Genomic DNA, 14,785 nt, shown 5'->3' with positions numbered 1-14,785 from the left:
CTCCATGCATTTGCTCTCTCGGGGAGTGGGGACTGGCACAGATAGAGGAATTTGAGGACGTCTTTCCAGCTACCAGTGCCTTTTTTTTTCCCTCTTTTTTTTCTTTTTATTAGACATCATGGCATAGATGCCCAGAGGACCACCCAGTTAGAAAATAAAGCTCACAGACTTTTCCCACTGCCTCTTCCTGTGACACCCCTGCCCAGTGACAGGGGGTGGTTATTTCCATCCCTCCTCCATTGGACATTATCACTTTCCTACTGTTCTGGATGCTGAGCAGCTGGTGGCCAGCAGCCTTGAGGCTGCAGCGTGTCAGCGTTGGGTCACAGGCTTGGCTTTGCTCTGGGGCATTGCATCCATAGGGCTGGGATGCTCTGTGCTGCTGCAGGGGTCTTGTCCTGGCTCCTTGCATTGTCCAAAGGGTGACAGGGTGAGGGATCATGTCCCGGCCACACTTTTCCCTCCAGCTCTGCTCCTTTTTGGGAGGAAAAGCCCCCATTTTCCTGGAAAGCAGCCCCAGCGCTTGCATTCCCTGCTCCCCGCTGCTTGTATCATGCTGCAAAAATCCGCCTCTACTTGACTGATTATTAGCACTGAACAGGGGGGGATTTCTCTGCAAATGTCAAATTTGCCTCTCTGAGTGGCTGTGGAGGTCAGGGACTTGGAGGGCACAGCCAAGGGGGCTTGGGGGGCAGGCTCATGGTGGCTCTGCCCATCCTTGGGCAGTGACGTGCAGGCAGGGAGGGCAGCGGGCACTCGGAAGCTGTGTTGGATGCTGGTGTTGATTTGGGGAGCACTTGAACCTCTGTCTGGCCCAAGGGGAGGGACATGGCGGCGCCTTTGGGTGCTGCAGAACCGTCCCCTTTGCTCACACTCTCTTGCTGCTGGGTTTTTGCATGGCGCCGCACCTTATCTGCGCCGGCAGCCGACAGAGTGATAAATCCCCTCTCCAGCACTGTGGAGAGATGTTGCGGCTTCTCCAGGCGCTGAGGCGGGCCAGTGGTGGGAAGTGGTTAGATATTCCTGCTGGCTGCCAGGCACACCGGCTTGGGGCTGCTCGAGAAGGAGCTGGAATTGCAAAGTCCATTCTGTCCTGCTTTGTTTTGTTGCTGTTTGACCAATTCCCCGTGCGTGCCACAGCCGGGCTCGGCCAGCTCTTGCTCTGAGTGCCCCAGGCAATGGCAGCCCTGGGACCCAAGCACAGCCCTGGGACCAGGGGTGTTTGCAGAAGGGGGCTGGCTGTTTGCACGAAGGGTGAATCCAACCTCTCCTCTTCCTGTTCCTCTGGTCGGTCAGTCACTCCCACTGCCCACACAGCAAACTGTCGGGGCACCTCTGTCCTTTGGGATTTGCCGACACTGGGTCAGTGCTAGCCTTGTGCCAGGAGGGCTGTGTCACACACAGTGCCCACAGCTGGTCCGTGGCAGTGGCACTTGGTTCTCCTTGTGCTCCAAGTCCAGTCTGTCCGATCTGGTTTTGCCTTGTGCTGCATGTGGAGATGTGTTAGTGGTGAAATCCTGGCCTGGGATTTGCAGCTCTGGCAGTGGCAAATGTGTTTTGGCAGAAGAGCAGGATATGGATGGAGAGGGGACTCTCTCCATCATCCAGAGTGGCCTCCAGGAGCTGCCCAGGTCTCGTCCTGGAAAAAGCACTGTCTGGGCTGGACCCAGGGGCAGTGAGCAGCCACTTGGATGAGGAGGTGGGGGATGGGAGAGTGTTTTTGTTTCAGGAATGGTTGTGGATGCTCAGAGGCAGCGCTGCAGCCTCCGCGCTGGGGTTTGGCGTCACCAGGTGACAGACAGCAGAGGGGAGATGTTGTAGAGGCAGGAAAACAGGGATGTAAGCAGCTTAACTACTGAGGCTGGGCTTCATCCTGGCCCTGGGGATTGCTGCTGGAGCATGGATTTGCACAGCAGTGTTTGCAGAGCCTCCCGACAGCCGTGGTCACGGGTCTCCGGTGGGTCTCCATCTGCCATCCCCCTGGGAGCACACAGAATATCAAGTGATGCCTGTCTCAGTTCCTAGAAGCCATGCTGTGGGCAGGAACGCCTGCTTGGCTGTTGCATCCCATTCCCTCCCTGAACACCGTGTCACCTTCCCCATTCCTGCTGAGTGACGGCTGCTCCGACTCATCCATCAGCGATGTTCTCCTGGCTCCAAGGTGTGCAAAACTGAGAGCACAGCATAGCTGGAACGGCCCAGATTTCCTATTTTGAGGTTGCAACCACAGTATTTGTGGTGACTTTCTCCTTGAACTGTGCCAGAAATGGGTCCCTGCCTCTGGAGAGCTCTGAGTGGATCAGGAGACAGCACACAGGCAATGATGACCTTACTGTCCCCCCTCTTTGAGAGCTGTCACCCTGTTTGTTCCCCTGGGTGTGGGAAGCAGCAGGCACTGCCGTCAGAAAGGCTCCTTTGGTGAATATTGGGGCTGACCCATAAAGGTGATGGAACAAGTTCCACCTTGGATCCACCCCCAACCTGGGTAGGTTGGGTACATCATTTTTTTGTGGGGCTGCTGGAAGCCCTGGCATCACTCCCCTGGTGCACAGGGCTTCCTGCTCCCAGTGCTGGAGGCAGAGCCTAAAGCTCCGATGCAACAATCCATTTTTCTTCCCCTTCCCGCTCAGTTGCCAAGCCTGAACAAAACAAGCCCTGCCTCCACCCGAGACAGGCTGATTACGTCTGCCGGCAGCCTAAACAGATTATCCCTCCCGCCACGCGCTCCGGGCCAGGAGTCTCTCCCAGCAATGGATTCGGGCTTCCCTCAGAACGTGTGGGGTGGGTGGGCAGAGGCTGTGGGGGCCTCCCAGCCCACCCAGGTGTGCAGCACCCCAGCAGGGTTGGGGCTGCTCTGCTGTGGGATTGAGTCTGGACCCTAAGAGGGGATGTGGGTGTTGGTGCAGCTCTCCTGTTCCACCCTGTGCAGTGAGCTCCTGCAGCACTGTGGGGCTGGCACCGTGTGGCTCTGCTGGGTCCTGCGTGCCTGGCTGGTTTGTGTGGGGAGGGAAGAGCTGAAGGCACCATCAAAAACACAGGAGGTGTGAAAGCCTGTCCGACAGGCAGCTGGTTGGTGTCACAGCCCACCTCCAGCCCTGTGGCTTGGCACTCCATGGGCTGCCATGCTCCTGTGGCCCATCCTGCCCTCTCGAGGCAGGTGCCCTGTGGCCCTGGGGGTGTGCAGGGGTTCCTGTATCAGCCTGGGCTCTGGGAAGTGATGAGAGGCTCTGCACGTCCTTCAAGCCCAGTTTCCCATCTGCTGGGATTGTTTTCCCAGTGCTGGTGGAGCTGGTTGGGGTGGTTTGTCCATGCCTGGGCAGCATCAGCACAGCAGCCTGACAGCTTTGTGTAAACCCAGCTGGGGCCGCTTCCTTCTCTGCTTCCTCCCACCCGCCGTGCTGCCGGCGCTGGGCTGGAGGCAGCGTCCTCCCCCTGCCTGCACTGTGGGCTCAGGGGATGGAAGCAGTGGCTGTCACAGCCACCTGAGAGGCAGCTGAGGTGCTGGTGTGCCCCACAGCCCTGCTCCAGTGTCGGATCAAAGGTGGGATCCGATACCTGGGCACTCCCAGAGGTGTGACAGGAAGCGGAGCGGTGACGTGGGGGTGTTTCTGCCTGAGTCAGCCTTCAGCAGTGCCAGGGATGGACTGGGCACCGTGGGGCTGCAAACCGGCCCCACCTCTCACCTGATGGTGGGGTGAGCGTCACCCCACCCCAGCCCCATCAGCGGCCGCTCTCCACTCTGCTCTCCCACAGCATTTTGTGGCTCACCCTCCGGCCAGGTACCTTCTGGATAAAAGCAAAACCACCCACCCAGTGCCTGAGCACCCTGTGTGGCTGCTGCCTGTGGAGAAACTACGTGGAGCTGCCCTTTGAATACCACCGGAGCTGCCAGGAGGCAAGCAGGGCCCTGCGTGGTCAAAGGCATCCTGGGAACCCTGGGGTTGTTTCTAACACCATCCTAGGTGTGAAGTTGGACAAATATCCTTGGAAGAAGGAATTTTTGCTCGGAGGTCTTGCTCAGTGCTGGTTGTTGCATTTTCTTCCTCTTGAGGAGCTTTCCAGAGGAAGCCAAGCCAGTGGAAAGGACGTGTGATTCCAGCTCCATCCTGGTGCTCCAGCACCCTCCAGGACCTGCCTCCCACATCGGGTTTATTTTAAACCTTGCTTCAGCTGGACCATTCCAATGCAGGTGTGATGAGCTTATTTGAGACACTTCGTGTGCTAATTCATATCCCTTTCATTTAGGCTTGTATCTCTCTGGGCATTTGCTTGGTTTTAGCAGGAGCTTGTTTTGGTTTGGCTTTAAAAAGCGCTGCAGCGTGTTCATTTGTTGATGGGTGGAACCAGGCTGCCCACGCTGCCTGGCTCTAATTCATACCTTTCAGCTATTTTGGTTTCAATATCTGCAATTGGATGCTTCTGCCAAAATAAGTGTAGCCCACTGGTGGTTTTTTTATGATGCTGGTACAGAAATGACCGTGCTCTGTGTTAAGGGTGTATATTTCAGGTGCTCGGTGTTTATTTACAGACAGTTTGAGCTAAAATTGGAATGGCTGAAGGCAAATTAATGTCTGCTGGGGGGTGAGAGCCAGGCTGAGGTAGGGCAGGATTTCATGCCTGTGATACTGGGTTAAGGCTGCTTGCTGCTGGCCCTGGTGATGATTCCCCTGTTGGTTTCACAGTTATTTTGTCCCTGGTGTGTCACTGGGACCTGCCTGCTGTTTGTCACACAGGCTGGATGCTGTGGGGTGCTCGGAGTGGCTGTGGTGGCTGCAGTGCTGTGGCTTGTGTCAGGGAGAGTTGTTGCTCATGGGGCTTTGCTGAGTTGAGCACTTGGTCTTGGTTGGGAGCTGTGCTGGGACACTGAGAGGAAAACTTGGGATGGAGGAGAGCTGAGCCCTGCCTGCATCTCGTCTGTCTGGAGCATCACCAGGGTGCTTGCCCTGGTGTCATGGTGCCAAGCACTGGGGACGTGCTATTGTCACTGTCATCCTCTTGTTCCTGCATGGTGGAGGCCACTCCTAAGATCTTTGCAAACCCCAGCTGCTCAGCACTCACCCCAAGTTCTCTCATGGCAATTCAGGGACTCCATTTCTTGTCACAGTGACCCGCTGAAGGGTCTCTGATGGTTCATCAGTAGCGATTTGCAATTCTGCTTCTCCCCTGTGAAACACAAGAGACATTTGGGGTGTCTGGCTCTTCCCAGGCCGCACGGGTGGCCGTGGCCACGTCCCAGCACGAAGGGAACGTCGGGATCCCTGCGGAGCCCTGCCGTGGCGTGGGCACGGATGCGTCACGGGCGGCTCTGGGTGGGGGCGCGGGGCGGGCGGGGTGTGCCGGGGGAGTGGCACAGCCTGGCTCACCTGCGGGGCGCTGCCAGCGTGGGCGGCCCCGAGTCGGGCACAGAGCTGGGCACGGAGCGGGGCTGAGCGGCTGCAGGTGGCATGGGGGCCACGGGCGAGCAGGGCACCGGCATCCAGGTGAGCTGGGCAGGGCTGACGGGGGGCTCCGGGCCCTTTGCCAAACCCAGGGAGGGTGGTCGTGCACACAGGTGCCTTTCTGTGCCCCCACTGGGGTCGTGGGAACAGCTGTAGGGGTGTCCTGGGCCCCCATGACTCCCCCAAATTGGATCCCAAACCCATTGCTTTGTTTTCATTGGTTTAAATCTCATTTAAAGGGGAAAGGAAGGAAGGTCTTCTCAAATCATGTTTTCCCAGCTGGTGGGAGAGCAACACCTCGAGCTGGTATGTCATATTGTGGAGGGGATAAGAGATTTTGTTATTTCTTTTCACTTTATAAACAGTAAAAGGTCTCCTCCGGCGTGTTTCCAGTTTGCTTACTCAGTGCTTCATGCATTTGACAGTTTCTGGTGCATAGGCAGTTTCTTCTATTGTTTGCAGGGATTTTTCCAGAGGGGAAACTTTTTTTTAACATTACAAAACCACAGAAACTGGCAGGAGGAATCTAGGGGAGGTACTGAATTGGAAACAGTTTTAAACTTTAAGGAACGGAAAAGAATGAAAGCACAAAGATTAACTGAATCAGTCAGAGAAGAGCTGGGAGTGTGTGTCCTTGTGACTTTTTGGCTGGGCCAGGATGGACGTGCATGGATGTTCCATGGTGGAAAGCAGTGTTCCCAGAGCCAGGGTCTCCTGGAGCTGGCTCTGCTCTGGGTTTCCTCCCTCCTGGTCTCTCTTGGTATCTGTGGAGCCGCCTTGCTGGTGTGGCAATGTCTTGCCACTCTTGCAGCAGGATTTGGCCCCAGCCCTTGCCAGGTGTTGGCTCATCGTTTACAGCTTGACAAGGCAGCGGGAGCGGTGCCCACGGGAGTTTGCGTGGGAGGACATGCCCGGTGCCCATCCCCATCCCACGCCTGCTGTGGCATGGGCCAGCTTCACCCTGGCTGCTTCTGCATCCAAGCCCTCAGTGGAAAGAGCCTGGATATTTTTTTTTTCCACTGACACACGGCAGTGCTGCAAGGTTCTTTCCGAGTATTCTTTCCCTTTCTCTTCCCGGCTGGCTGAGTGAGCTGTTTTCCCTCCTCCTGGCTCTGACCTTCCTGTGTGCTCGCTGGGGGGAGCGGGCTGGCAGGGGCTGCCCTGCAGGGAAGCAGGAGTTGGATGTGCACAGCACGGGAAGCGGCTGGGAGCTGGAGAACTGCCAGCACCGGGTAGTTTTTCCTCTCTTAATTAACGAACGGAAAACATGGAGCTCTCCTTTGGAGTGTGTTTTTGCTTTGGAGTAGAGGCACGCTGCCGATGGCGACGGGAAGAGCCGCGCTGGGGATGGGCTCTGCCGGAGCTTGGTGCTCCGGGCACGGTGCCATGCAGGAGCAGCTGTGTTTGGAGTTTGTGCCTGGGGTTTTGCCTCCTCCCGAGTCCTCGTCTCAGTCCCGTTGGCACACAGTGTGTGTCACACCACGGGTTGCCATCAGACACCACGTTCCCTGCACTGGGAAGGCTGAGCTTGCCTGCGTGCAGGAGGCTGAGCTCACACAGCTGCCTTCGTGCTGGGGTTGCTGCAGCTTTCCATGGTCCCTGACCATTGATTCCCTGTGGTGCTGATCCGTGTTGAGCCATTTTCCTCTGTGTGTGAGCGTTTCTCTGCTGTTTCTTTGCAGGCCAAACCCATTTATGGTGGCTGGCTGCTGCTGGCCCCGGAAGGAACGGACTTTGATAACCCCGTGCATCGCTCCCGGGTAAGTGAAGCTGAGACATCCCCTCCCCATGACGTTGGTGGGGGTGGCAGGAAGAACAGCCAGGGCTGTCCCTGCCCATGGGGGTGGCTGTGACCCTGGGAGTGTGCTGAAGGCACCTCCATGCTCCCGTTCTCTTGTGCAAACCAGGAAGCTGGGAGATGTTTCTGGCAGCAAGGCTGGAATGCTTTCTCTAGGATGCAAGGTCTCCTGTGCTGGGCAGCAGCCTGGGGCACTGCAGGTGCGGGTCAGGCTCAGTCTGTGCAGTTTTATTGCTTGTTGCTTTTGCTTTTTGATGTTTTGATGCTGCTCTGCTTTGCCTGGCACGTGCCATGCTGCCAGGAAGGCGCTCAGGCCAGTGGGGTGTGGGCTGTGTGACTCTGAGCTGTGCTGTGACCATCAGAAAAGCTCCTAGTTTTCCTTTGGGGCTTGGAAACTACTTTATTTTCTGCAGCTCGTCATGAACATGCCCAGAGCTTTAGAGGGAGGCTGCATCCCATCCCCTAGTGTGGATATGCCAGTGTCAGGCAGGTCCTGCAGCAAGGAAGGGGCTGAGTGGAGGTTCCCATTTGCTCTAACCCTGCAGAGCTCTGAAGCCAAGTGCTGGCAGCAGTGACCTGCAGACAGAGCAGGACACACTCAGCTCCTTCCCAAAGGGGTTTTCTCATGCCTGGCAGAAACAGCAGCATCCTGTGGGGTTGGAGCATCCCCCACTTTCCTGTCCTGGGGGGGGTGTGAGGCTCAGAAGGATGTGGCCAGGCTGAGCTCCTTTCACTGCTAGCTTGTGACGAGGACTTCCAGCCTGTCCCCAAGCTTGTCTTGCAGGGAGCTGGCTGCTGAGCCTGCCAGGATGGGGCTGTCTTGTGCGTGGGAGGGATGGCAATGGTCCGTGAACCCTCTGTCACGCAGCCAAAATGTTCTGGGAGCTGTTTGTAATAAAAAAATCGCTCCCGAATGAGCAAGAATTGGGTTCTGAGTTCAGCCTGGGGTATATGGGTTATTATTTGGAGTCACAGCTTGTCATAGGCTTGCTGGCCTGACATAAAGGGGACATTGGGACCCAGGTTTCCCCAAAACCCAGGCTACCTGCTAAGCTGGGGCTTGTGGAGGTCCACAAGGTCCTCCCTGGTTCTGCTTGTCCCTGAGCACTCTGGACTTTGCCCGAAGGGCTGAGAAAAGTGAGATAAGAATTGCTGCACTGGGGCTATGAATCCAGGACTTTTTTATTTCAGCCTGCTCAACCAGTTTTTGCTCTTGGCTGAAAACAACCTGGCACACATGAAAAAAAAAAAGGCAGTTTTCCAGCCAGATCAGTTCTCCAATCTGATTTGCTGTGCAGCTGCAGAGGCAGCAGTGCCAGCATGGTGCCAGGATTGCCTGGGCAGAGCCATGCCAGGAGTGCAGCCACCATCCAAACTGAGCTCATGTGCTGCTGGGGGACATCTGACATGACACCCTGTCAACCCCCAGCACTGGATGGTGGAATAGATGGTGCAGGATGAAGCTGAGGGCTGAGAGCATTTAGTTTGGGGATCCTTATGGTGTCTGCAGTACTTGTGGTATGAACCTGAGTCATGAGGTTTAGTTTGGATATTAGGAAAAGGTTCTTCCCCCAGAGGGTGGTCAGGCTCTGAACGGGAGCGGTCAAAGTCCTGAGGCTGCCAGAGCTCAGGGCAGTGAGCATTGGACAGTGTGGGCTGATGCACACAGAGCCCTGCCAGCTGATGTGCAGCTCCAGTGCTCCCAGCAAGGGCCAGGGGCTGGTGGGCACTGCCATGACCCACCTCATGTCTTCTCTTGCAGAAATGGCAGCGTCGGTTCTTCATCCTCTACGAGCACGGGCTGCTGCGCTATGCCCTCGACGAGATGGTGAGTGCTGCCTGGCTCTGACCAGCTCTGGGGATGGATCAGCTGGGTTATCTGCTGCCCTTGGAGTGCTCTGCCAAGCTGGAGGAGAGTTGTGCTCACTGGGTTTGACTCTGTGCCAGGCTGGGTTTGTGTGGGAGCTCAGTGGGCACTCTGCAGAGGACGGGTGGGTGTTTCGGAGGCGTGCGAGTCCTGCCTGGCATGGGATTCAGCAGTTGCTGACAGATCCCACACTGGCAGGAAGTGCTGGAGGGGGTCCCCAAGGTTGTTCCCCCTCCTTTTTGCCCAGTTTCCCGGTGCCAGCTGGGTTTTGGATGTGGTGAATCACCTTGGCAGTGTCCGAGGAGGAGGCCCTGCCTAGTGATGCCCGTGGAAAGTAGGTCAGCTGGAACGCCCTGGAGCTGCAGCTTGTCACCAGCACTGTTCCCAGCAGTAAAAGGTGATCAAAGGAAGGCAAACCCATTCACTGGGAGCTGCAGAGTGGGGCTGAAGAGCCCAGTAGGTCAGTCCCAGGAGCACCCAGGACTGCTGATCCATCCTGCTGGCTACAGGAAGCCCATGGGAAGCTGCCCAAGGCTGAGCAGGCTGGCACAGTGGGTGCCCATGTGCTGGGATCTGCCTGGGCAGGAGGCTCAGGAAGCCAGCTGGAGAGAGCACACCTGTGGGACAGGGACACATGGGGACCTGTGTCTGTGGCAGGGAGGCTGAGAGGTCAGTGTGCCTTGGTCCTCCTCCAGTACCTCCTGTGAGGGCACCGTGGAATGAGGAGGCTCGGCGAGTGTGGCTCAGATTTCATGCTGTGTTTGTTTGTATTTTTACTTGGGGTTGGTCCAAGTGCCCTAAATAATTTAAATGTCTTTGGTAGGAGCAGTGGAGGCTTTAATACATTTTCAATGTCAGCAACCTGGCTCTACACTGGGCTGCTGTTTCCTGTCCTACGCTGACAGGAGGGTGCTTTGTGTCTGGGTGGAGTAGGGAGATGCCCAGTCTGAGGGTAGAGGTGCAGAAATGCTGGGAGACACAATCTGGAATATTTTTTTGCTGTTTTGCATCCTGGGGAGGTTGAGCTGCCCCAGGTTCTGCCACATCTGGGCAGAAGCAGACAGGCAGTGCCCCAGCCCTGTGCCACAGAGAGCACCCAGAGGAGAGCAGGAGCATCCCACAGCTCTCCAGGCACCTGTTGGGCTTTTTCCCCTCGAGAAGGGAGAAAGTGGAAAAATACAAACAAAAAAGGGAAGGTACACATGTGCAGCATGGGATGGTGTCCTGGGCAGTGTGACAGCCCTGTGCTGGCTCCTGGACTCGCTGCCCCGTGGCCACTTGTGGTGTGATGGATCCCAGGAGGGTCTGAGGCAGCAGGAGACCTCCCAGGCAGTGGCAGGCTGGGATTAAATGGCTCTGCTTGAACCTTTCAGACATTAATTTTGTGGGTTTGGCAATTTCTGCTCTTATTAAAGTGGAATGGGAGGGAGGAGTGAGCTTGGGAGGGAGTCCTGGGCTGTTGATGCTGGTGGAGACATTGCTGAGCCTGGCCAGGGAGGTTCTGCTCCTGGCTCCCAGCAGGCTGGAGAGCAGTGGGGTGTGGAGGGGCAGCTCAAAGCACAAGCCCAGGTTGAGGAGACCTCATGGAGTCCCCAGAGATGTGGGTGCTGTGATACTCAGAGTCTGGGGAATGGGGCAGCACTGGGCACAGGGAGCCTTTTGCCAAGGGATGGGTAAAGTTTGGTGTTGGATTGGAGCAGGCACCAGCTGTCCTGCTTGTCCTGTTCTCTCGTGAGACCTGCCCAGGGATATCCCAGAGCTGATCCTGAGTCTGTGCTCCTGCTTGGCCACCTTTTTTTCCTCTGTGTCAGTCATTCTGTCTGTCCTTGCTCTGCCATAGTTCCAGTCTGAAAACAAAATGAGTTCTGCATGATGGCTGCGATGGGGAGAATTTGCACAGGCTCTGGACCTTCACCCCCTCAGACCAGGCTGAGCTGCCAGACTCTCTCCCTGGGGGCTCCCTCTTTCAGGCTGGGTGCAGTTGGTGGTGGCACCCAGGTCCAGCCTGGCCACTGGGAATGCCCAGGAGATCCCACCCCCTTCCCTCTGCAGGGACCGTGCCAGCAGCTGTTCCCAGCCCTGCCTAAGCTGAGCCTGCTCAGACGTGCAGAAATTCCTGCCTCTCAGCCGAGGGTGGATGTGGAGGTTGTGTGATCACTTGGGGATGCCTTCCCATCCTGAACATCCACGATTGCACCTGATGCTGGCTTGTTCCTGCTGTTTGATAAACCTTCATGCTGGCGCTGATGATGATGGGCTGATGCTTCTCTGCAGCAGCTGGAGGATGACAAAGCCACTCTTACTGAGGGAAAGCAGGAGAGAACAGGCTTGGGGTTGAGCTGCTGTGTTGTGAGTGTCCAAGGACAAGTTTCAGTTCTCCTGGTAGAGCAGCCTGTGGTCTCCACTGCAACCACTGCTGTGGAAGAGCAGCACCAACCCACTGCGGTGCTGGGAGGGTTTGGTTGGGATTTGGGAGCTGCCACAAGAACAGTGCAGGGCTCAGGGGCCAGAGGCAGCGAGTGGCAAGTGCAGAGCTTTGGCTGCCTTTGTTTTGATTGCTGTGATCTATAATTAGCGGCCAAGGTCTCTATTTATAGAGTCAGCCTGCGTGGGAATGGAAAGGCAGGAGGGGTTTGTGGGGATGGAGAGCTCTGCCATGTCCCTCCCTGGGGCTGCAGGTGGGCTGTGGCCTCAGCCTCTGCCTGGGCATGGATCCAGGCCCATGGCTGGGGCAGGTCAGAGGAGTGGGTCTGGATCTCCAGGCCAGCTTCTTAATGAATCACTGCATGTCCAAGCCAGGCCTTGTCTCTGTGCCTCAGTTTACCCCTGTGCTGCTTCTCTTGAGCTGGGGTCTATACTAGGTTGGCATTTTGCATCCTCCCTGGGGTATTCTCATGTCACATCAGGCTTCCTTTTGGTAGCTGACACTATTAATTTAGAGGCTTTTTGCTTTGTGCATATGCTGGTTTGAAAACAGGACAAAATTTGGGCTTGTCTGGGAGCATCTCAGACTCGCTGGTGCTGTGGATGAGAGAGGCAAGGTGAGAGCACCTTCTGGATGGGCTCTTTTAGTTTCCCTGCAGGGATTCAGGAGCAGCATCCCTGTGCAGGAAATACCCATTTTGCAACAAGCTGACCTCAGTCTGTGTCTGGCACTTGCCAGCTTGATGAAATGTGTGAGCTCTATCTTTACCCTTCCTGTAACTTGCTGGAGTCAAATTGCTGTGTGAAGTTGGGAAGGGATCTAGGAGGATGCTTGAATCACTGGTCAGCCACCTCAATACCAGGATTGCTGGGGTTGGATGGTTGTGTCCTCCATGGTGGTGCTGCAGACCCTTCCCAAGCTCACAGCAGGGTGGTCCTGCTCCTAAATCAGGAGCTCAGATGGATCATAATGTCATTAACCTCAGTACAATGGAGCAGACATCCCTGCTCCAGCCTGTGGTGGCAGGGAGGGAGGTCAGGAGGGAGCTGGTGGGACTGGGGTGGGATGGAGAGCGAGGCCAGCCTGGCATCTGGCAATGGTTAGGGAGCAGTGGGACCCCTGGGCTGGGGGTATAAATAGGAGAAGAGAGGCCAGCTCAGAGGTGGGAGGTCTGGCACTCCACAGCAGGGCTCTGGGGTCACATCTGGAGACCTGCTTGGCCCCAGGCTCCATTCCTGGCCACAGAAACCTAAGGAACTGATAAATGGGTGAAAAAGGAGAATGGTGCAAGCATTGGTGGCAGCTGGAGGGGGATCAGAGGAAGGGATGCATGCTTGCTGATGCTGTGATCCACAGACCTGTGTGATTGTTGTTTCCTAATTCACCCCCCTCCAAACACCTCTTTATTTGGAGGAAAGGGGCATTTTAAAATGTCCCTGTCAGCAGAGCTGTGCTGTGTTGATTCTCATTGTAGTTACCTCCTTTGTCATCTGTATTGTTTTAAGAAGCCGAGAGCCCGTGTGTGTGTGTGTTTTCCCCCTCCTTTTTAGATCAAAGCAGTTTACTTCAGTTTTGGCACAGAACTGAAATTCATTGGCAGGGATTAAAAACGAACCTTAAACATCCTGGCCTCTCTGTCCTTACTTTTTCCACACATTTTGCCATTTAAGTGTTTCCAAGCTCTCCCTGCCCCCTCCTCCGTGGGAGCACCGGGCTTTACAAACCCCATTCCCCTCATCATCAGTGGTTCCCACCATGGACACAGTTTTGCCAGTGCCTCTCTTTGCCAGATCAAGACTTTCAGTTTCTGTTTAGCATAAAAAGCTTTTGGCTTGAATCAAAGCATGTTTGAAATTTAAAGTAAGCAGAGACAGAAAGGCTGGGTGGGAGTGACTGTGTGAGGCTCAGACAGTGACAGGGACCCCCCATCCCAGTTTTTTTTCTGGATGTAGTCAAGTCAGGGTGGATGATGATTTGTGAGGTTTTGTGTGGGATATTTGGTGTGTATGTCATAGAGGATGCAGTAGCAATAAGGAAATGATGGGAAAATTGGGAAGCAGAGATCCTTTCTCCTTCAGGAAAGCTGGGCAGGAAAGGGACACCAGGGAGAGGGGACATGCTTGTGATTGCTCTAGACGAGTGCTAGTGACTCTGAACAGAGCTCAGAGATCTTTGAGGAATTTATTGTGTTTAATTTTCAATACTGATTTGGGGGAATAAAGTCCGTGAACCTACAGGGAGCCCTGGGAGCTCATTCCCTGGGACATTGCTGAGGTCAGGACCAAGCAGCCTTGAAGGGGGTGAGAGGAGGATACACAAATCTTCATTTGTGCTTTTATATTGTCTGTCTTGATGCTGATGCAAGTGTCATTACTGGGGTTGGGTGTGGGGTGACTTTGGGGTGTTCATGCTCCAAGTGCCTGGCCCCAGATGCTGTGGGAGGTGGGTTCTGCTGTCAGGACACCCTGGGCTCCTCCAGGAATGGTTCCCTACATTTGCTGAACCCTCTTCTGGTTTATGTCTTTTAGTTTGGCTTTTAGTTTGAGAAGGTAAAACTGCTGGGCTGCAGAAGGAGAATTTGAGAGGGAGCTGAGGGAGTAGGAAGTTCTCCTCCAGGGATGGCTCCATTACGAGTCCTGGCAACTGACAATGACCAGGGACATCATCAGGGCCCCAAAAGTGCCTGGGTTTATTTTGAGCTTTGGAGATCACTGTTGTCCACATCCAAGCCCCCCAAGAAGGATATTTCATGGCTGCAGGACCCTCTCAGGAGAGGCCCCGGTGTGGAACAATCCGTGGTGGGAGGTTTGGGAGTAAACAGGCAGAAAGAGGATGAAAGTGGAGTTGAAAGCTGGATGCAGCCAGCGACCTCCTAACACAAGCTGCTTTGATGACCTGGCCCAGGTGCTTCCTTCCTGGAAACAACACAGCCCCTATTGTCTAAAGCAGGGTGAGCCACAAAGCTGGAATTGCTCTTAGGCTGAGCAGCAGGGACGGGTTCAAGTGGTTCCATCCTTCTGCTTTTTCCCCACTCCTCGTCCCTCAGGACTTTTCTGTAGAAGACGTGTGCCAGAGCAGCGAGGGAAGCAAGCTGGAGTTTAAATTGCATTTATCTTGTTCCTTGGGGGGGCAGAGTGAAACAGGCACTTGCAGCAGCTGCAGTTCCTTTGTGACTCCTGGACCTTTGGCTTCCAGCCTAGCTGCAGGCTCTTGGTGAAGGAAAAATTGTATCTGCTGGAAAAGGTTAATGTGGAAAT

At 55.4% G+C, this 14,785-nt stretch overlaps 1 protein-coding gene across 9 annotated transcripts in view; it reads left to right on the top strand.

Moving 5' to 3' along the window:
• MPRIP (myosin phosphatase Rho interacting protein) overlaps nt 1-14,785 on the top strand; it is a 72,630-nt gene that overhangs the window by 4,108 nt on the left and 53,737 nt on the right. For all 9 annotated transcript variants that reach the window (XM_074553137.1, XM_074553133.1, XM_074553138.1 and 6 more), the window contains exons 2-3: nt 7,121-7,198; nt 8,999-9,064. In XM_074553137.1, the coding sequence (XP_074409238.1) occupies nt 7,121-7,198; nt 8,999-9,064 (144 nt within the window). The remainder of the gene's footprint in view (nt 1-7,120; nt 7,199-8,998; nt 9,065-14,785) is intronic.

The sequence above is a fragment of the Zonotrichia albicollis genome, chromosome 16 (genome assembly GCF_047830755.1).
Source record: "Zonotrichia albicollis isolate bZonAlb1 chromosome 16, bZonAlb1.hap1, whole genome shotgun sequence".
Lineage (NCBI taxonomy): Eukaryota > Metazoa > Chordata > Aves > Passeriformes > Passerellidae > Zonotrichia > Zonotrichia albicollis.
Note: the sequence above shows the minus strand (reverse complement) of the source record. Positions and strands in the feature narration are given on the sequence as shown.